The following is a 19,924-nucleotide window of genomic DNA, read 5'->3' on the forward strand; positions in this document are numbered from 1 at the left end:
GCCGGAGGGAGCAAGTCAGGGAAAGTGTTTTAAACACGGGAGCCATTGCTGTGTGTTCGTGAGAGAGCCACAGAGAGCGGGAACGGCTGATGCAGGAGTGAGGGTCACATGCAGGAGCAAGGCCCTGGAGAAGGTGGGAGGGACCGTGCTGGGAGCAGGGGAGGTGGACGGTCACAGGCGGAGGCTGCAGCCCTGGGGTCAGGTGCAGGCAGGCTGGGGTTCATGCTTCCTCCGTACTCACATGTCCCCCCCACCTGCTCTCTCCTCTCAGTTCTGAGCTGGAGCCTGAGCGGGTGAGGACCTGGGACACAAGTCCGCTTGCCCCACACCCCTCCCGCTTGGCACTCCCAACGGCTCCCAGGTGCCCACAGCGCCTGGCCTGCCAGCCCCCTCTGCTGCTCTGCCGTGGGGACCACTCATGTTCTCACTGGTCCCCACATATACAATCTGAGGTGTTTCCTCTCACCACCCAGACTGTACGCCTTGTTTGGTCACTAAAGTGTAGGTTGAATCCTGGGACACTTTCATAGACCTCCTTGGATTGTCCCCCATGGGAGGCAGGATTAATTCCATTTTCCGGGCTAAGACAATTTGCATAGGGCCACACCCCAGGTCCCAGAGCCTCTGTTAGGTCATCTGGTCACAGGGCTCGGGGAAGCCAATGACAGCCTGCCCCACTGGTCATCCAGCCCTCTGTCTGTGGCTGTCCTGCAGGGCAGGGGAGGTGTGTGTGGAGAACCAGGCCCCAGGGTGCAGGGGCCAGGGCTGTTTGCCGTCTCTAAGGCTAAGGGCGTCAGGTACACTTCAGTGATGGACCCCAGACCCACCCCCACCACCTGCAGAGGAAGGGAGCCCTGTGGCCTCAGCCTTTCCCGACTTCCAGAAACTATGGCAGGATGTCAGCCAAATTCGAATCTTCAATCACATGAGTGCCCTCCAGGTGCCAGGGCCCTGGGAGGTGGGATTGGGGCCCTGAGCCCCATGAAAAAATGGGAGGTGGGATGGGAAGGGCGTTGTTTCTGACCTTGGCTTGCCCCCTGCTGGCAAGACACCTTCACGCAATTAAAACAGGATTTGCTTCTTCCCAAAGCCAGGTCCCCGCCGGTTCTGAGTGGGGGCGGCCACGCTGTGCCTATGCGGTGGGACGGGCCCTGCGTCAGTGAGAGGCACAGAAGCCCAGGGCTTGCGAGTTGGTAAGAAATCACCGGTTTATTGAATGAAAAATCCAGCATCCACTCAGTCCCTCCCACTCCACGCTCCCTCCGGCCAGGAGAGCGGCATAGGCCCCGGGGGCGCTCGGGACAGCCGGGCTGACAGGGGTCAGGGCGGGAGGAGCTGGGGGGGCATGGAGAATGGGAAAGACGCATTTCAAAATGAAGTCCTGTGCAAACTTCTGGAAGGGGTGAGAGGGCAGCGGTCAAGTCCTGGAGGTGCTGGTGGGGAACGGAGGCCTGCGGCTGGGACCGTGACCCCGTGGGCTCAGCCTCTCCTGAGAAGGCTGATGGTCAAGGCCCGGGGGGAAGCTCAGACCCTGAGTCCGTGGTGACAGGGAAGGAAGGAAGAGAGCCTGCTGCAGGGACCCGGGGCTGGCAGAATGGGGTCTCCGCCCAGACCAGGGGCCCAGGGCTGAGGCGGGAAGAACAGCAGGGAAAGGGAGACAGAGGGACATGGCAGGGACAGGGGTGGAGGGGCTGGGGTGCTGCAGACAGCACATCGGTGGGCGCCTGTCTCCCATCTCTGCAGGGCCCAGGATTTCAGGAAGAGACAGAGCTGTGCTGGGTGGAGTGGGTGGGAGGCAGGGGAGGATAACCGACAAGGGGAGCCACAGGACAGGGACCCGTGCCCAGGTGTGTCACATGGAACTACCAAGAGACTGGTTGTGCAAAGAACCAAAGAAACGCTCAGGACACAGGCTGCATCTACAGGGGGCCTGGGGGTGGTGAGGATGCATGTGGGGGAGACCAGCACTGCCCCAGAAACCATCCTGGGGTGTAGGCTCAGGCTGAGCAGCTTCCAGCAGCTGGGCTGTAGGACGGCGGAGGGAGGGCCGGGACCCCAGGTTTCCTGTTTCTGGGAAGAGAGCCGGTGGCATGTGGGGGAAGAGGTTAGGAGTCAGGGGAAGGCAGGCCTGGGGGACTCAATTCCAGGACCTGGCGCCAGAAGGCAAAATCAACATGCCTGGGCCTGGAGCAGGAGGCAGTGGGGGTGTGGGGAGGAGGAGGGACGGTCCGCCCAGGGGTGGGACTGAGCAGTGGGGCGGGGATAGCGTCCCCAGTGGCAGTGTCCTTCAGGCCTGGGCAAGGGGGGTGCAGGCCCCAGAACCAGGGAGGGGGTGCTGAGCCTGGGCCTGCCGGCCTTCCCCTGCCCGCAGGCGGTGAGGCTGGTGGCAGTGCCAGGAGGGAGAGTGGCCAGGAAACTGCCCTCAGGTGGTCTTGCTGCCACTGAATAGTCCCACTGGAAAGTGCTTGACATGGGTGGGCCACTGGGCTGCCAGCTGGAAGAACTTGATGTCACTCCACTCGACTCCGTCGATGGACACTGGGGGAGACGGGAGGGGAGGGCATGACCAGCACTGCTGAGGCCACCCTCCCAGGTCCCCTGGGGGGGCACCGACATCCCACCCCCACAGTCCCGTATCCCCCGCTGAGCTGCGCCCACCTCTCAGCATGGTCTGCTGCTGCTTGGCAGAGCAAATGAGGCGGCTGATGCCTTCGATGACCTGGCTCTTAGAATCCACCTCTCTTTCACGAGGCTTCTTGCTCAGGAAGATGGTGGGGACTGGAAAGAAGCAGGAACCCACCTTCGCGGCCCCTGGCGAGGCAGCCAGCCCTCTCCCCCACCCCACTGCCTCCTCCTCCCGCTGGAAGCAGAGGGCCAACCCTCGTTTCCTGCTCTCCAGATCTTGGGGTTCCTGCTGTGTCTCAGCACAGGTCTCCCCGCAACCCCCAGGCCTCAAAGATCTTCCTGTGTAATGAGGACCTGGGGCAGGGCGGTCTCTGAAGTCCCTTCCAGCTCAACGTCCTAGGCAGCCTGGGGGACACTCGCAGGCCCTGCAGGGCTGTGCCGGCCGCGGCTGGGCGGGAGGCCACGCGGCTGTGTCTGCAGCAGCTCTGCCTGGGACGAGGCAAGACCAGGAGGGCACTGCTGGGCTGGCAGCCCAGCCCAGGCTGGCCTCAGGGGTGCAGCTGCAGGTTTCGGCACAGCCCCGCCACCCCCTCAGAGACCTCCGTGGAACAGAGGTATGAACAGGAAGCGGAAGCCTCCTTCCTGGCAGCTGGGGGTGAGGGGCTGTGAGTGCCCTAGTCACCCCACCTGCCACTGCAGGTGCCCAGCCAGGTCTGCGGGTGTACAACCTGCAGTAAGTGCTGCCCCAGCATTGGCCCGACTGTGGGGACTCCTGTCTGTCTCCCAGAGCATAGGACCCAGGACCACCCAAACTCGGCCTCTGAAGCCTTACGGCACCCCTCTTAACTGGAATGGGCTGTATTCCCCAGAAGCTTAAAGAACTATGCCCTGGAGCTCATGAAGGCTCAAGTGGCCTCCAGGGCTGGGTGTGAATACACTGCTCCATGGGACCATGGTGACCTTAGGGCTGTGGCATGGAGGTGTCCTCCTGTCACACAGTCCATCCTTGATGGCAGTGGCTAGAAAGGCTAGCTTCCTTACGACAGCACTCACTGCCCGGTCCCTGCTCTGCTGAGGCGCAGCAGACAGGGGCCGATGACTTGCTGGGGATCACCCCTTCACTACAGAAGGGTGGTCTTGTCCGACAAGGTGAGGCAGGACCCCTGGGGGGCCCAGGCTGGGCCACATAATACTTGGGCTGCTTCACCCTCATCCAAGGTCTCCCAGAAGAAGATTCCGTCCAGACCCTGAGACAGTGGGTCTGGTGACCCTGACTGTCCCTGGCCTCAGATGTCACCTACCTTTCTTGTTCTTCTCTTTGGTGACCACAGTCATTGCCATGGTGCCGGAAAGCTGGGCCTCCCCACCGTGGGGCAGGCGGGAAACCTGCACTGAGCGGAAGACGCTCTTCAAGGTGTTCTTGGAGCTGGCGTCTCTCTTGTCACCTTCCCTCCTCCGCTCCCCAGGGTGGCCCAGCCAGTAGTCTACCTGGAGGCCGATCACGTCCCCATATGGTGTGTTGGGGCTCCTGGAGAAGGGGAACAATAACAGAGAATAGGCTCTGCCCTCCGTTCCCAACTGCATGGCCAGGTAGGGGTGGGCGGCAGAGTGGGGCCAGCAGCCCGTGGGAGGGGTGCGAGCAGGCGGCCGACTAAGCGGCTCCAGGTTCCCTACAGGCTCACAGAGGTGGTACACGTGGGAGTGAGAGTCAGGCTGATCTGAGGACAAAGCCCTGAGAGGGTAAAGACCTGGGTCGCTGTGAGGGAACAAAAACACGGCAGGGGGATGAGGGAAGCAGGAGGGAGGACAGTGTGTGCTGCACACGTGCGCCCACGCACCCACGCACGTGCACACAGTGCGCAGAGTCGGGGCCAAACCCGGCCGGGGTCTCGAGATGAGCGAGGCAGAGGCGGCAGCACCGCTGCGCCGGGGCAGCCCCGGGGGAGCCCACGGAGCGGACCTGCGGCTTTTTCTTACTTCTGGCACTTCTAGCTCAGGGGTAATTTTAGCTCCAAGGAGAAAAAGAGCTGATGTTTTCTTGAAAGGAGGCGTCAGACACAATAGGAACACAGGCTACAAAAGCCACCTGACATTTCTTTCTGCCTCGTTGCAGCGGTTCTGTGAAATACAAGCTTAAACTGGCTGAGCAGGAGGAAAGGGCTGATGCCCAGAGCCCCAGGAAGCCGGGGAGCCAGGGTCTCTGGGGCCACATGTGGAATTTGCTCCAAGGACACTTCATATTCTTCAGGGGCCCACACTGTCACCAGCGGTTCTGGAAAAGCCGCTGGCCAGGGCCCACCCCCTCTGCTGCTACAAGGACCAACATCAGAAGAGAAAGAGGCGAAGGCAGAAGGGAGAAGAAAGGGAAACGGAGGGGGAGCAGCAGGAGCTCCTTCTGTTCCTGACCCAGGCCAGCTCTCCTACCTGAGCTGAGCTGTCCCCTCGGCTCAGAGGGGGCCCGCCTGCTCGTCTGCCCCCAGGCCTCAGTGGGAAAGCTGCCTGCAGAGCAGCCTCCCTCCCCATGGCTCTGACCTTTGGATACGTCCATCCTAATGAAATTCCCACCCCGCTGGTGTGGCTCAGTGGACTGAGCGCCGGCCTGTGGATCGCAAGGTCGCCGGTTTAATTCCCGGTCAGGGCACAGGCCTGGGTTGCAAGCCAGGTCCCCAGTAGGGGGTGTGAGAGAGGCAACCACACATGGATGTTTCTGTCCCTTTCTCCTTCCCTTCTCCTCTTTCTAAAAATAAATAAATAAAAACAATCTCAAGAAAACAAAAACAAAAACAAAAAGGAATGAGGCAGTCTGGCCGGAATCCCCCACCCCACGCGTCCTCTCAGTCATTTCCACCCCCTGGCCCCACACTGCTCCTTGCCTATAAATCTCACTTGCTATGTTGAGCCCCACCTTCCCCCCACTCCAAAATCCCACCGCAGTGCACCCGTCAGGGCCCCCCACCTCGGATCAAGTCTCCCCTACTGCGCTTTAACAAGCAGTGCTGACTGTACCACAGCCCCGCAGCCCAAACCAGGCGGGCTGACTCCCAGGACAAAACGTGCACACAGCGCTTTACAGGCTACAGAGGGCCTCCCACGCAGCCCCACGACTCTGTGAGGCAGGCAGACGGGGTGGGCCGCTGGTGACCCGGGCCTCTGCTCTCTGACCCAGCGTTCTCAGCACCGCTCCACCCTCTGAGCTCAGTGTGTGGCTGCTGCTCCGGACACCGCGGCAGCGGGGAGCCCTGGGCCCTGAGGGAGGGCGCAGCAGGGAAGACACGGACGAGCGACAGCCTTACCCCACAACGGCCAGGGCGCTGCTCATGGACGGGGAGGATGGAGGGGTGGCGGTGGCGTCTCGGCTCAGGCCTGAGCTGGAGGGCGGTGAGGTGGAGGGCACCGTGAGGCTGACCACAGGTGAGTCGTCCCCATCACCTATTGGTGACAACACAGTTGGCCAGAGGAAGCCACCCTGACCCGCTGGTGGCAAGGAGTCGAGGTGTCCCTGCGGCTCAGTAGCAGCCTGTTCTCCTCTGGGCTAAGGCCACCCCCCCCGCCGCCAGCGCTTCGCCGGGGAGTGAGGGTGCCCAGTGTTCCTGCTCAAACCCTGCCCTCACCGAGGACACCCGAAGTCTTCACCTCTGGCCTGCTAGACCAGAGGGGAAGCCGGGAAGGCCCCCCTCACTCCACAGAAGCAAAGGGGTCCCACACTTACCTGTAGTGGAAGGAGAGTCTTCAACCAGACCCACCTTCACCACCTGGGAGGAAAGAAGAGACAGAATTAGGTCCCCTCACCAAAGCAGCACTTGTTCTGATGCAACTGGAAGCAGATGTTTGGGTACAACAGCCATCACTACACATTATTTGATCATAAGTTTTAAAAATCTTTGCGAATCCAGAGCAGCCCAGATCTTGAGGAGATCTGAAAACACCCAGTTCTAAAAAATGAGGTGGGGGCACAGGAGACCTTGAGTCTCTTCTCTAGGGGCAAGGGCAAGGGCAAGGGCACCTGATCGCCCTCATCTCAGATCACATGGGTAGGAGGCCATCTCCTCAGGTCAGAGAGAAATGAAGAGCCAGCCTAACATAGCCCAGCCGAGGGAGATGGAGGCATGGTGGGAGGAGTTCTGTGCCTCCTGGCCTGGCCAGCCTGGGGCACCAAGCCAAGAAGCAGCCATGCTGATACCTGCTCCCTCCCTTCCAGACTTCCTGGAATCTGGAGGAATACCAGCGAGGAGGGGTCCCAGCTTCACCTCCTCTAAGGCAATGGGGTTGATACCAGCTTCCCAAATAATTTTAGATGTCATATAGTGAATTCTGGGAAGGACAGAGAGCGCCCTCCAGCGGCCAGCAAGGGGCACGGCTAGAGACAAACTAAATGCCAGAGCTGTGATGTCAAGTGACAGAAGCCCGTGAACTGGCAGGCTGGGGCTCTAGCACCTGGCGAAGGCTGAGCAGAGCTGTGAGGCCACAGAAGGCAGACCCAGGGGGCTGGTGTGAAGTGCAGATCCTATGCAGATGGTCCGCTTGAGGCTGGCTGCTCAGAACACAATGCTGCCATTCACCGAAACTGGTCGCGGATTTCCTATGCATTCTTAGATCCCAGAAAGTAACACATCGACCCTGAGCTTCCTGGAGACGACTCCTCTTGCTCCCCTGGTGTTGAAGGAGGCTGCCACCTCCTTTGTCTGTTTGAATTTTGAATTTTTAGACCTCTCTCTTGGTTGTGAGGCCAGAATGCGTAGCAATCCACAGCTCCATGAAGATGTGAGTTGACCGCCACGCAGGCCACGGGCCAGTCTGAGGCCCCCAACACGGCTATGAGAGCAGCCCCAGCGGCTAACGGGGACTGACTGGACCGGCCAGAAGGGAGGCCTTGGGATGCATGAGAAGTGGGACAAGTGAATTTCCTCAGGCTCTGCCACCCCCAAACTTTGCTCAGGACAGCCAACATCTGAGCTTAACAGGGAACAGGAGCACAGGGAGCTGGGCCCTCACCTGCCCCTTTGCCCCAGAACCCAGAAGTCAAGGAGAGCATATAAAAGGGTATGAGCTGATTTGGAAGGGAAACTTGACCATCTTCTACATGGGACTCTGACTTTCAGTCATGCCTCTAGGGTAGAGTTTGGCCCTGGCAGGAGGTCAGCTGTCCCCTCAGGGCTCCCTCTCCTGTCTTGTGGCCCAGTGACCACCAAAAGAAGGAAAGATCAGTACCACCTGACACCTCATGGAAGAGGTGTTCCTTTTATTTTCAAAATCCACTAGTATAGGGATTCTCTCTTGACTAAATAGGGGAAAGAGACCCTTATTCTCAGTGGTCTTTATGACCCTAAAGATGGAAACAACCTATTTCTTGACTTCTCTTTAGAATATGATCTATCATTCTTTTTTAAATATCCTTTTATTTTTAAAAATATTCCATTTACTTATTTTTAGAGAGAGGGAGAAAGAGAGGGAGAGAAACATCAATGTGCAAGAGATACATGGATCAATTGCCTCTCGCACACCCCCAAAGAGGGACCTGGCCCACAACCCAGGTATGTGCCCAGACTGGGAATCGAACCGGCAACCTTTCGGTTTGCACGGTGGTGTTCAGTATACTGAGCCACACCAGCCAGGGTTACCATTCTTTCTGAGGCAGCTTTCTTTTCCCTGGGCCCACAGAAGCTACATGTTGGACGTCACTCTCCAGGGCCAAGGCACCAGGTTCAGGGTCTGATGTAATAAACAGGAGATGCCAGCAATGATTGGGGGCGGGGTGGGGTGGGGTGTCCATGATTCCGGAAAGGAGACACTGAAAGGAACAGCTCAGCACGCGTGCCAGCCCAGCGTTTCTCTGCCTCAGCACTACAGACATTTGGCGCAGGTCATTCCCATGGTGGGGGCTGTCCTGTGCATGGCAGCATCTGGGTCTCTACTCACAAGATCCTAGTAGCACCCGACTCCCAGCCGTGACAACCCAGAATGTCTCCAGACATCGCCAGATGTCTGGGGGAGTCGCCTCCGGATGAGAAACACTGTCTAGATGAGTCTTCTGTGCATGAATGTGGGGGGGGGGGGGAGGACAGGAAGGCAGGGCGCATGGGAGCGGAACACAGAAGAGGGGAGTCAGTACTCACGCCAATGAAGGGGATAAACTTCTGATACGAGTCTTCATCAGGGCTGTTGGGAGACAGGAGAGCTTTACAGTTAGTGACTGAGACCGTGTGGAGGGCTGGGGACATATGCTTTTCATCCTCTATTGTGGCTTTAAGGGAGTCCAGACACTACATGACACCTTTCCATCAGGTTTCAGGATGGCATGAGGGGCCACAAAATGGAGGCAAAAGACCCAATTCTGCACACTAGACCCCCTGCTCCCACTGCTGAGGTTCAGTCCCTGGGGTGGGCTTCGCTGTACTGAGGGCACCCAGATGGGTGTGGAGGCCCAGGGCGAGGGAGGGAGGGTCTGGGTGGCAGACAGTAAAAACACTGTCCCTCTTTGTCTCTCTCATTTTCCTGGGTTCCTACACAGGGAAATGGGGTATGAAGAAAAATGTGAAAAAGCAAAGAAGATTCAAGACTGATCTAGCCCACTACACCTAATTTTTTTTTTTTTTAATACATCTTGGTGAGAATGGTTAAGAACCCACGTGTATAGCAACTTGTGCCCAAACTTAAAAAAAAAAAAAGAAAAGATTTTATGTATTTTAAGAGATGGGAAGGGAGGGAGAAAGAGAGGGAGAGAAACATCGATGGTGGTTGCCTCTTCTACACCCTTAACTAGGGACCTGGCCTGCAATCCAGTCATGTGCCCTGACTGGGAATTGAACCGGCGACCCTTTGGTTTGCAGGCTCGCACTCAATCCACTGAGCCACACCAGCCAGGGCCACCCCACCTAGTTTTAAGAAATCTCCCAAAGTGAAACTTACAACTTGTGCCTGCAGGTCAGCATGGCTTCAGCCACAGGAAGCTGGTGTGTCACGCCTGCACCGCTGACGTACTGCATCACCCGCCCCACCACGTCCAGTTGCTCTGCAGAAGAGCCAGGAATAACTCCAGCTGGCTTCAGCAGGCCAACCCAACAGCCCCCTTAGAGACCCCATTCTGAGACTGTGAGTAGAGGTGGGTGTGGGGGTTCTACAGATCTGAGGGTTTTGACTTGAAGGCACCAGGGGCCGAAGCACTGTCCTCTCCCTTCCAGCCCCCACCCGCTGCTCCTCATGGCCCTGCCCTCTCCCAGGCCTCCATCTTTGCTCATACTGACCCCGTAACCCAGAGGGACCCCTCCACCCCACCAGTCTGTGCCTATCACTTCCTTCAAGGTCTGAGGAAGCATTTCCCCCTCTGCCTCACGGAGCTCCAGCTCGCGCCAGTGCCCGCCACCTCACTCGGTACTCCAGGACGACATGGCTGGTTTGGTGTTACTCGTTTATCAATATGTTACAGAAGGGGGTGTCCAGAAACCCCCAGAGCTTGCAGGCTGGGGGATTATTTGAAGGAAGCAGCTTTCAGGATGCCTCCACATGCCGTGGGGGGTGCTGGTGGCTGGTGTCTTTGTTACACAAACGGCTTGGATGCTTCCAAGGCCTCAAGGAGATGGGAGGGGTCTTGGACCAGGGGATGGTATGGAAAGAGCACACAGAGCCTGCGTACGGTTCTGCGAATGGTCAGAACTGGGTACCATGCCCACTGCATCACAGGACGCAGTCAGGGATTTAAAAATAAGCGGAAGACATTTTAAGGGGTCGGGTCATGCTGTTTTGAGAAGGGTTCTCCATGTAAATTACAAAAAAGAAAAACTACATGCAGTTTACAAGGAGGCCGGGAATCCACGAGGTTTTTGGATTAAAAGCTGGTGAGCACCCTCACACAGACAAGGCCTCCTCAATCAGAACTGAATGGTTGGCAGCTACTGGTAAAGCTGAACTGTATTTAGAAAGTAGGAAACGGTTTCTCTAACTTTTCTAAAACTAGCCTGGTTTGGCAGGGGGAGGCAAGGATATGTGTTTGTGGGTGTTTTAAGGAACATAAGAATTAACGGCAGAAATCCGCAAATCTGAATCTATGTAACTATTAAAAAATTATTTTTCTTTTCACTGAACTCTGGTATTGAGTTATAATTCTGGCGGCGGGCAATCGGGCCCCTAACAAAACAGCCCGTGGGTTCTGTTTCAGTCGGAGCAGCCCAGGGTTCTGAAACAAGCAGACCACTCACATCTGGCCCGTACAACTAGGCGTGTGCCCCCAAGCACTACCCCCACGGCCTTCCTCCTTTCCAGATGTACAGGAGCAGAGCGAATAGCAGGGACTGAAAGCACCCAGGGTGGAAGGGCTACACTTAATGGGCCTCCTCTTCCTAAAGCTGAACAGACAAAGATGCGAAGTGGCTGGGAGAGTTAGCACCGCAGGGGGGTAGGCACGCGCCAGCCTCCGTCAGCCATGGCTGGCCCCCTGAGCAGGCACACCCTGTCCCCATCCCTTGCCCGAAGTCATTACCTGACACAGGGGGCTCCGAGCGACTGAACAGGTCTCTCCAGCCAGAGTCAAGGAAGGTGCTGCTGTATCTACTGTCGACTGAGCCCAAGTATTTGGCCACAGGGTGAGAACCTGGTAGGTGGAGATCAGAGAAGCTAAGCTGGTTAGGGGATGGCATGACAGCCTGGCCTTTGGTCCCTGATTGCTCCTCCCATGGGCCCCACCCACCCCACCCTGATACAGGAGGGGGTCTGGCATCTTCACCGAGGGGAATGATGAGAAAGCGCATGTAGCCAAGCCAGTCGGAGGTCTTGCTGGCCAGTGACTTGACGAAGAACCGGAGGATAGAGCTCAGGTACGTCTGGCCGCCCAGTGCTGCCACCTTCACCGGCCTCGGCATTGAGGAGTTGCAGTTGCAGCTGGGGAGCAAGGGGACAGTCACAACCACTTTCTGAGGTTCACCAGCAACCTGCTCTGAGGAGGGCTCCAAGCTCAGACTTGACTTGGTCTCAATAACCAACCCACACGGGAGAAACAAACCAATAAAAATAATAATACGGAGAAAAGCAATAAGCTAGTGCTTTGGAAAACAGGGAGACATTCAGGGTCAGAGAGGAGGGCTCACTGTCTAGAAGGAAGACGGTGTTGGCTGAGGCTAACAGGGAGACAGCTTGGCGATGCCCCTGGGGCCAGGTGGGAGTGAACCCAGATGCCAGGACACCCACAGTGTCCTCCCCGCCCCCCGCAGGGACTCTGGGTCCCACAGGAGGTCCTGGGAAGGAAAGCTCTGACTCTGGACACCAAGTAGCACAGGACAGTTTTAGAGGGACTGAGTGAAGGGTCTTGTAGAACCCTGGGTTCTCTCTTCCTGGTCTTCTTCATCCTGGGTTTCAGGAGGACGAGGCAGGTGAAGGATGAGGCAGGAGTCCAGGCAGGGAGGCAGGGAGGCAGGGAGGGCAGGTGAATGACATTTTTCATGCCCTGACCCTCTGGGACCAGCAGGGACATCCAAGCACCATGACCTGCCACTGCTCCAGCAAGCACTGATGTGGACTATTGGTGTGATGAGGCCAGGAGGTCCTGTCACTGCTTGGAAGTTGGGGGGTGGGGTGAGGTGAGAGGAACCCCAAAGGGCAGGAGGGGAACAGAGTCCTTACTAGCGCTGGATGCGGGTGAGCAGGGCTGAGAGCACGGCCTGGACCTCCACAGCCGAGCAGGTGCACACGACGGGCTTCCGCTGGTCCTGGAGCAGCTCCGCCACATACTGGGGGTGGACAGGATGGGGCAGGGACACCGCTAAGGCCACGGAGCAGGCATGCTGCTCCCCAGCGGCGCCAAGAAGACGGGCAGGGCCTAGATCAAAGTGCAGGGTCCTGTCCTCTGCCCTTCAGACCAGGGATTTGGGCATCGGGATCTAACTGGGTGGACAGTGGGGGGGGGGTGTCCTCTGCCCCATCAGAGCCGCCTTCATGGAAACTATGGGCAGCCGCTGGATGCTATTGAACTTGGAGCTTCTAAGGGACCCTTCTTCCCTGATGTTCTCTGACACACAGAACCACCCTGGGGGAAGGCAGAACACGTGATCCTGTTGCCTTTTTCACAGAAGAGGAAACTGAGGTACTGGAAGCAAGGTACCATGGGCTGTAAAACAACAGAAATGGGACTAGAGTGCAGAGCTGTGGGCTTAGTTCAGGGTAGGAGGAGGCTGAGATGCGCGGACCCTGTCCTTACTCCTCCACGCCCTGCCTCCCACATCAGGCCCTGGGTGTCCCTTGCTCTCCAGAGCCTTTCCTTCCTGACCCGGCAGTCTCCAGCGCTTTACCTGGCCCTGCCAATCAGTGGTGTTGACAAGGATGACATTTTCTGGGAGGGCTGCATCTGACACCAGGATCTGATTCAGTTGGTCATATACCACCTTTCTTGGAATCTGCAGGGACAAAAGTGTCTGTGAGGCAGTCCCCAGAGAGCTTGAGGATGGCACCGGGTGGGCTAGTGGGTAGAGAATTCCTGGAGCAGGGATATTCGGAGACACTGGAGATCTGGGGAGGAAACCCAGCATCCCCCTGGTCGGAACCCAAAGGAGAAGGACAAACAGCAAGCAGAGTCCTCAGAGAACACACGCCTCCACGGGATCAAAGCCACAGCAGCCATCCCGACAGGAAGGGCAGGCAAAGCTAGAGATGCAGGGCGGGTAACGAGGCCAGCAGATAGGACAGGTGGCATGGAAGGACCAGGGCAGGAGGCAGAGGACAGTGAGCAGGTGCTCACGGTGCAGAACGGAGGGCATCAGGGAGAGAACTAGTGAGAAGGGCAACGGGAACCAAGGCAGTCCAGGGCGAAGGTCACCCCGAGGGCAACACGTCGCCCCAGGACTGGGCTATTCTAGTCTCGGTTCATTTTCAGCTACGTCATAATGTCCAACTCGGGAGCCGTGCTGACGCCACCTTGCCTCTCAGTGGTACTTGTCAGGTAAATGAACAGGCTTGCTGTTAACTCCAGAAGAACAGGAGCTGAGTGAGGTGTCAGTGCAGACTAAGTCCTTTCCCACCCGCTGGTACCACGGGCCTTCAAAAGGCAGACACAGGCCCCCGGCCCAGGTCCTGCTGCGCTCCTCCCCCAGCCCGCTCCCGAAGGCCTCAGTCACAGCGCTGTGCTCCTGGTCAGCCAGCCTGAAACTGGAACGAGGGGCCCACGGCAGCACGACGGTGTCAGAGCTCAGGCTGGGGCTGCACAGCGAGAGCCTGATGGCAGCCATCTTCTAGGACCCAAGTCAACGCGCAGTCCCCACACGGGTGTCTGACGGAGGCAGAACAAGCCAGAAAGCGTGGAGCTGCCACTTGGGGCTGATGGCAGCTGGGACAAGGCTAGTGTCTCACTCCGTGCCCTGGCTCCTTGCTAACGGCCCCGAAGCCTATCCCAGACTGTGGTACATAACAAGCGGGCTGGCCTTCTCTATCCAGGGCTGCTTCTAAAGCTCGCGTTGAGAGCCCTTCAGAGCGGTCCTCCTTTCCTCTCCCCCAACTGCCCAGAAGACGACAGAACAGAAGCCGAGGCCCAGGGGCGCTCAGAGGGTACCTGTGTGCTGTGGCCCAGGTCAGGGGACCGCTCGCTGTCAGAGCTGTTGGTCCTCTCGCTCAGGGGCTTGGAGAGCTGCCGCTCCTTCAGGGGTGTGCTCCTCTTCTGCCGGGGAGTGTGTCCCCCTTCCACTTTGCTGCCAGACGCACGCAAAGAAGGCGGTGAAACATCCGTCTGACCCCAAGTCATTGCTGCCCGCTCTCCCCCAGGCCGCGAGCCTCTGCTAAGTGCGCCTGCAGCCTCGTGCTCTCTGCTTGGCCTCCTGCATCCTACCCCCCGCCCTGAGTACCTGGGCGAGGCAGAGCCCTGGAGATCCGTTTTGCTGGACTTCATGGGAGTTTTGACTTTCTCTGGCACAACCAGACTTGTGCTCCCATCTCCAAACATGTCCTGGTCAGTGATCTCCTGCCGTGGAGGAAAGGGAGCAGCGAGGGTTACTGCTGACAGAGCGCCACCAGGAGCCTCGCGGAGCCGAGGCAGGGCCCATCGCCACCACGAGGACAGCACCAGCCACTTCCTCTCCTCTTCCGGAGCTCCCGCTCCCCCACCGTGAGAATGCTGTTACTGTAACTGCGCACGCCTGCTGTGCCGGACACTGTCTTAACCATCAGTCTGTCCACATCTATGAATTATATGTCAACACACAAACCTGAACCGAGGATCTAGCTTCTCTAGGTGGGAAGGAAGAGAGTTTTAATCAGGGAGCAATATGATTAAGCTCCATTTTTAGATGACCACTGTGCAGTATGGACCAAAGTAAGTTGTAAGTTAATCTTGAATCAAGCATAATGTGTTGTCAAACACCAGATCTTGAATGCACCAATATTTACCATAAGAAACACGAGCCTAAAATAACTCCTTTTTGGACTCCACTCAGCTTCCAGGTCTCCCTGTGAGGCTGATGCACAGCACCCCCCCAGGCGGTATTCGGTGAGGCTCTCTGCTCCGTCCCACAGCCCAGCCTCCAGCCCTGCCAAGGCCCAGCAGATGCCCTCCCCCAGGCGGGACCCCTCTGCCCCCTGCTGCAGGGCTGCATCTCGAAGGCAGAGGCGTGTTCTCGCGTTTGCGTCTTCAGTGCTCAGCACACACAATGCCCAGTACATGTGTGCGGAATTCAATGTGTAACTGAACTGTGCAGCCCTGCCAGTCCGTTCCGTTTCCCCAGGGCTTGGCCCGCTCTCCTGGGCAGCCCCAGCACCTCTCAGAGCAGGGAGCTGACCGGCAATTCCTGGGAGATTTAATGCTGTGGCTGCCTGGCCGCTGTGAGAGCAACGGGGAAGGGAGAGACTGTTTTAGAGGAAGACACTGGTCATCATCTCTCTCAGGAGTAAATGAGGGCGACAGATGGTGAGAAATCATTCAAGTCAGCCTCTGATCAGATTGAAGGGCAGAATGGGAACATGTCTGGTTTGTTAGTTTGGGGACTAACCTGGTCTCCGGGGCAGGTTATAGTCCATGGGTAAGGATTTCAGGAGAAAGAGAACAGGACATTCACAAGTCCATAAATTTAGGCAAAATTTCCATGGTGGTCCTGAGGGTCTTTCTGCCTTTATTTCTAGAGATACAACTACTTTAAACGCTGAAAGAGGAGAGTGAGCCATGCATACCAGGGGGTCTGTTTCAGTCAGGCTGTCGTCTTGATTTTTAATCCAAGCAGATTTGACTTTTTCTAGAGCAGCCAACTCCATCTGTAAAAATTATAATAATTAGTCATCACCAACCCAAATAATTACCACTAACTTGTTTTCTAGGTACCTAAGAAACCTGAAATACTTTCACTTAATCTAAAGACCAAGTATAATCTTTGGGATTTTCATCTTGTAAGGTTACTTGGGTGGAAGCTAAGCCTCAGAAGGGTTAGCTATTTTTATAATCATTAAATCAGTAACACAGTGAGACGTGGAACCCAGAGTTTCTGACTCTCCCAAGATGTCACCAGAGAAGAGAAGCTCCGAGTTTAGAGGGCTTTGCTATGGGAACCATAAAGTCCTGCCCTGGACTCAGCGAACCCCCTGGCCCAGGAGGGACATTACGGGCCTCTTCTGCTTGCCAGAAATTGCTGAGAAGAAAGGAGGATCTTATAGTTCTGGCCTTTGATTTTGAGACTGAAGATACCCATGGCAGTCACTTGCTTGTTGCTTGGTACAAACACCTAGAAAACCCTCAGAATATACCAAGCAAAAAGACACCCAATGTTAAGCCATTTGGGTGTGAATTAATTCTCCCTCTGTATCTGACTCTTACCAGCATTTCTCATAAATGTTAAAAATGTATTTTGCAAATACAGATACACAGCCAGATTTCATGTTTGCTAATATTGCTCTGGCTGTGCACGTACCAATAACAAAGTCATGATCAGTTGAGGGTTGTGGGACTTGGGGAAAAGATATATTTTTAAAAATCATTACAAAGTTTATTTGAGCCAATTGACAACAATGCTCAGGAGCAAGATCTCAAATGCTCTGGAGTACAGGTATGGATCTCAGTGAATCTTTCTGGTTCTTGTGGGGAACCAGGAAGTCAGAAAAGATCAAGGATATCCCACTTCCTTCTACTTCCTCAAAGTCCTTTCTCTAAGTATCAATAAATTAAAGAGCATTGATAAATATCAAATAGGCTCAAGGAATCACTTGGCAAACTAATGAACTAGGATCACAAAAGTAGATTTCTGTGTCCTTCTTTAAACCAGGGCTTCTCCATCTTGGCGCTGTCAACATTTTGGGCCAGACCCTCCCCTGTGGTAGGGGCTGCCCTGGGTGCTACCGGGTCTTGGGCAGCATCCCTACCCTCGACCCACTAGGTCGCAGAAGCAGCTCCTTATCCCCACCCCACTTCCTGTTGTGACAACCAAAAATGTCTGCAGTCATTGCCACACGTTCCCTGGGAGGTAAAAACCACCGCTGGCTGAGAAGCCATTTGCAAGACTAACCCAACACGCTTTCCACAGACCCTGCGACTCCAGATCTTGAGACAGGTTGGCTCAGAGCCACACACAATAGGCTGCCTCCAGGCTGCACGGCTATACTCTGTGTATACACACTATGTATAATAATCGCCAGCGTTAGCAGCGCAGAGCCATGGCGGAGTCCTGGTCAGACTTAGGTCTGAAGAGGACTTCACTCTGTTTTGGGTCTCAGTATGACACCTTTCTGCTGGAAGGTCTTAAGGCGGCATGCCCTGCAGTCAAGTCCTGCACATTTCCAAGCGAAGCTGCCACACCCGACAAGCCCTTTAGCTTGGATCGGGGTGGGTGGGCACCGCCGGCTACTGACCGACTCCTCTGGGGGTTCCCAACAGCCCCACTGAGGGCCACCTCTGACTCTCCAAGTTTCTATTCCCGCTCCAAGGGCTCTTCTCACCGCAGGACCCTGGGACACAGCCGTGCAGTAGCCATGTCTTTCTGATTGTGCGGTACTGTTACAGTCGAATGAGCAGCAGAGGGGAAACAAAGGCAGGGCCCTCACCATTGCCAGCTAACAAAGAACTTAACACAGGAGGCTAAAAGCAAAGGAAGACATGTGCCCTCACTGACGCAGCAGTCCTGACCCTGGTCTGATAAGGCTGCCAGGCATTCTGAACAACACAAGCAAATCTGTGACAGTGCCGGACGGGGGAGCCCTTGAAAGCCTGTGTGTCCCCTCCCCGAGCTGGGAAAGGAAAACCTTGAGACTGTGCATCCATCCCAAGGCCTGGAAGGGGAGGGGGACTACGGTGCCTAAAGGGAAAACGCCCCCACAAGACAGCTTTGGTTAGCTGCCTGGCCCTTGCCACGTAGGCAAAATGAACAAATAATCTAAAGCAAGGTAAGGATCTGGGCTAAGAGATCCCCAACCATACGTACGTTTGGGTCGTCACGTCTCCCTGGGGAAGCTGGCACCACCTTTACCTGTCAGTCAAAATGTAACCCCTCACCCCCACCCCATCCCACCCCACCGACCACGTAAGTCCTCAGAACAAAGGACTCTCTCTCCTTTTGGCCCTCTGGCCACCTGGGCGCTGGTCACACGGCCTCTGGCGCCCCTCGCTTTGGCTCTCCCGTTCACTAACAAACGTGGCGCGCACGCTAACAGGCCCGCTGATCTGTAATTCTTTATTGCGCCGGCGAGAAGACCAGGGTTTCTCTGGTAACAGTAGTGGAGGCAGACGCTAGTGGTCCGAGGCCCGGGGTGTGAGGGGCGCTGCTGGCTGCTGCAGGGGATGCACAGGATCCTGTGGGGGGGGGGGGGCATATTTCCAGCTGCCATGCTTATGAAGGACTAGTCAGCCTCTAACACTATTATTTCCAGGTCTATGGAAATGGCAGTTTTTAGCAGCAGGCAGTCTTGGCTGAAAGTCTGCACCTCCTGGCCACCCCAACTGACACACTGTCAGGGCCTGTTGTCATCAGCTCAGGAGCCGAATTATGCTGCTCCTGTGTGCTCCAGCCTTGGGAGAACGCAACACCTGTAATACTTTGCATTGGCAGAAATCCCTTCTGGTTCTAGTGATAAACTAAATCCTCTCAAATTTGGGGAACAAAAAGAAAAATTCAGAACAATAAATTCACAACAGTGCTAGGAAATCAGGGCGAGTGGATAAAAGTCGGGCAGCATGTGCAGGCCTGCCTACGTAGGCGCAACCTCAGTCTTTTTCCTTGATACATTCAGAAGTTCTCCATGTAGGAGCGCAGCCTTGCTCTGTCGTTCCTTCCCCAAAATGCCTTTCATACGGAAGAATTCCAAAGCTGCACACCCACATCAAGACATATGGGTTCTTCAAAATAGAAATGTCACAGAGGATCAGCAAAGCGAGTTTGAAACCTGGCCAAGGAAACAAGAATTTTAAAGACACTAAAAAGACATCTAGATTCTATCAGCTGCAGTAAATCCGTGCATCCATCAACCGAACACCATGCTAGAGGATTTCTCTGCATTCTCCCATTACATCTTCATGCAGCCTTGCAAGGCGTGTACTTGGAACAGCTGCGCCGATGAGGGAACGAAGGCGTGGCACTGCCCCAAGTACACAGTCCGTGGGCTGATGAGGTCAAGATTCAAACTCAGAAGTCTGACTCCAGAACACCTGCTCTCAGCCCAGTCCTCCCCTTCCCCAAATAGCACTTTGCCTAGACGGGCCCTCAGGCCGTTCTGCTGTAGAGGCTGATTCCTCACCAACGCCCGCAGCACCCTGGGCGTCTGCCCTATGCCAGGTGCTGCTCGTGCTTTAGGGCCAGTACCCCAGTTAATCACGTCATTGCACTGTTACAGTAAAGCCCTGTTCTGCAATCACAGGAAACTGACAGAATCTTCCTTGGCCAGCTCCTCATCACTTATATTTATATTTGAGATGGAATCTGGCTCTAGTGGTCAAGAGCATGTCCACATGCACAGTGACATTCAGCAGGGCCATCCAGCAGCCCCGGGGGAGAGAGCAGCCGTGTCCTACACATACGTAGCAGAGCAAGGCGTCCCCAGCTCCAGGTCACAAGAGCCTGGGCTGGAGAGCGGCTGGAAATGCAGGGTCTCCAAGTGGCAGGCCTGACGTTTCTCTGCGGCAGGATTCTCGGTGCCGCGCCCTCACTAACGCCACCTGGTGTCACTGTTCCAGGGCCAGACTGTGTCTGCAACGTCTTCGCCAGAAAGAGGGATTAGGAGGAAGACAGCCCCACCTGGTGGCAGCAGGCAGTATGTCAGCCTACCAGCTCCTGCCCGTTTGTAGACACTCGGGACAGGTGGCAGCCCTTCCACAGACACCATGCTTTTCAGGGACTGAGGCGCCCCACACACTTCACAT

At 56.2% G+C, this 19,924-nt stretch overlaps 1 protein-coding gene across 2 annotated transcripts in view; it reads right to left on the reverse strand.

Annotated features, from left to right (window-relative positions):
* Positions 1-1,190: 1,190 nt before the first annotated feature.
* Positions 1,191-19,924, reverse strand: part of PACS1 (phosphofurin acidic cluster sorting protein 1) — a 110,033-nt gene continuing 91,299 nt past the window's right edge. For both annotated transcript variants that reach the window (XM_090258221.1, XM_090258217.1), the window contains exons 11-24: positions 15,760-15,840; positions 14,442-14,557; positions 14,153-14,288; positions 12,900-13,004; positions 12,235-12,341; positions 11,342-11,496; positions 11,099-11,209; positions 9,532-9,634; positions 8,739-8,781; positions 6,335-6,377; positions 5,919-6,054; positions 3,927-4,153; positions 2,659-2,778; positions 1,191-2,538 (exon numbers count right to left, since the gene is read on the reverse strand). In XM_090258221.1, coding sequence (XP_090114347.1) covers positions 2,423-2,538; positions 2,659-2,778; positions 3,927-4,153; positions 5,919-6,054; positions 6,335-6,377; positions 8,739-8,781; positions 9,532-9,634; positions 11,099-11,209; positions 11,342-11,496; positions 12,235-12,341; positions 12,900-13,004; positions 14,153-14,288; positions 14,442-14,557; positions 15,760-15,840 — 1,599 coding nt within the window. In that variant the 3' untranslated portion in view covers positions 1,191-2,422. The remainder of the gene's footprint in view (positions 2,539-2,658; positions 2,779-3,926; positions 4,154-5,918; positions 6,055-6,334; positions 6,378-8,738; positions 8,782-9,531; positions 9,635-11,098; positions 11,210-11,341; positions 11,497-12,234; positions 12,342-12,899; positions 13,005-14,152; positions 14,289-14,441; positions 14,558-15,759; positions 15,841-19,924) is intronic.

Source organism: Furipterus horrens, unplaced genomic scaffold (genome assembly GCF_987537825.1).
Source record: "Furipterus horrens unplaced genomic scaffold, mFurHor1.1.pri manual_scaffold_2, whole genome shotgun sequence".
NCBI classification, from domain to species: Eukaryota; Metazoa; Chordata; class Mammalia; order Chiroptera; family Furipteridae; genus Furipterus; species Furipterus horrens.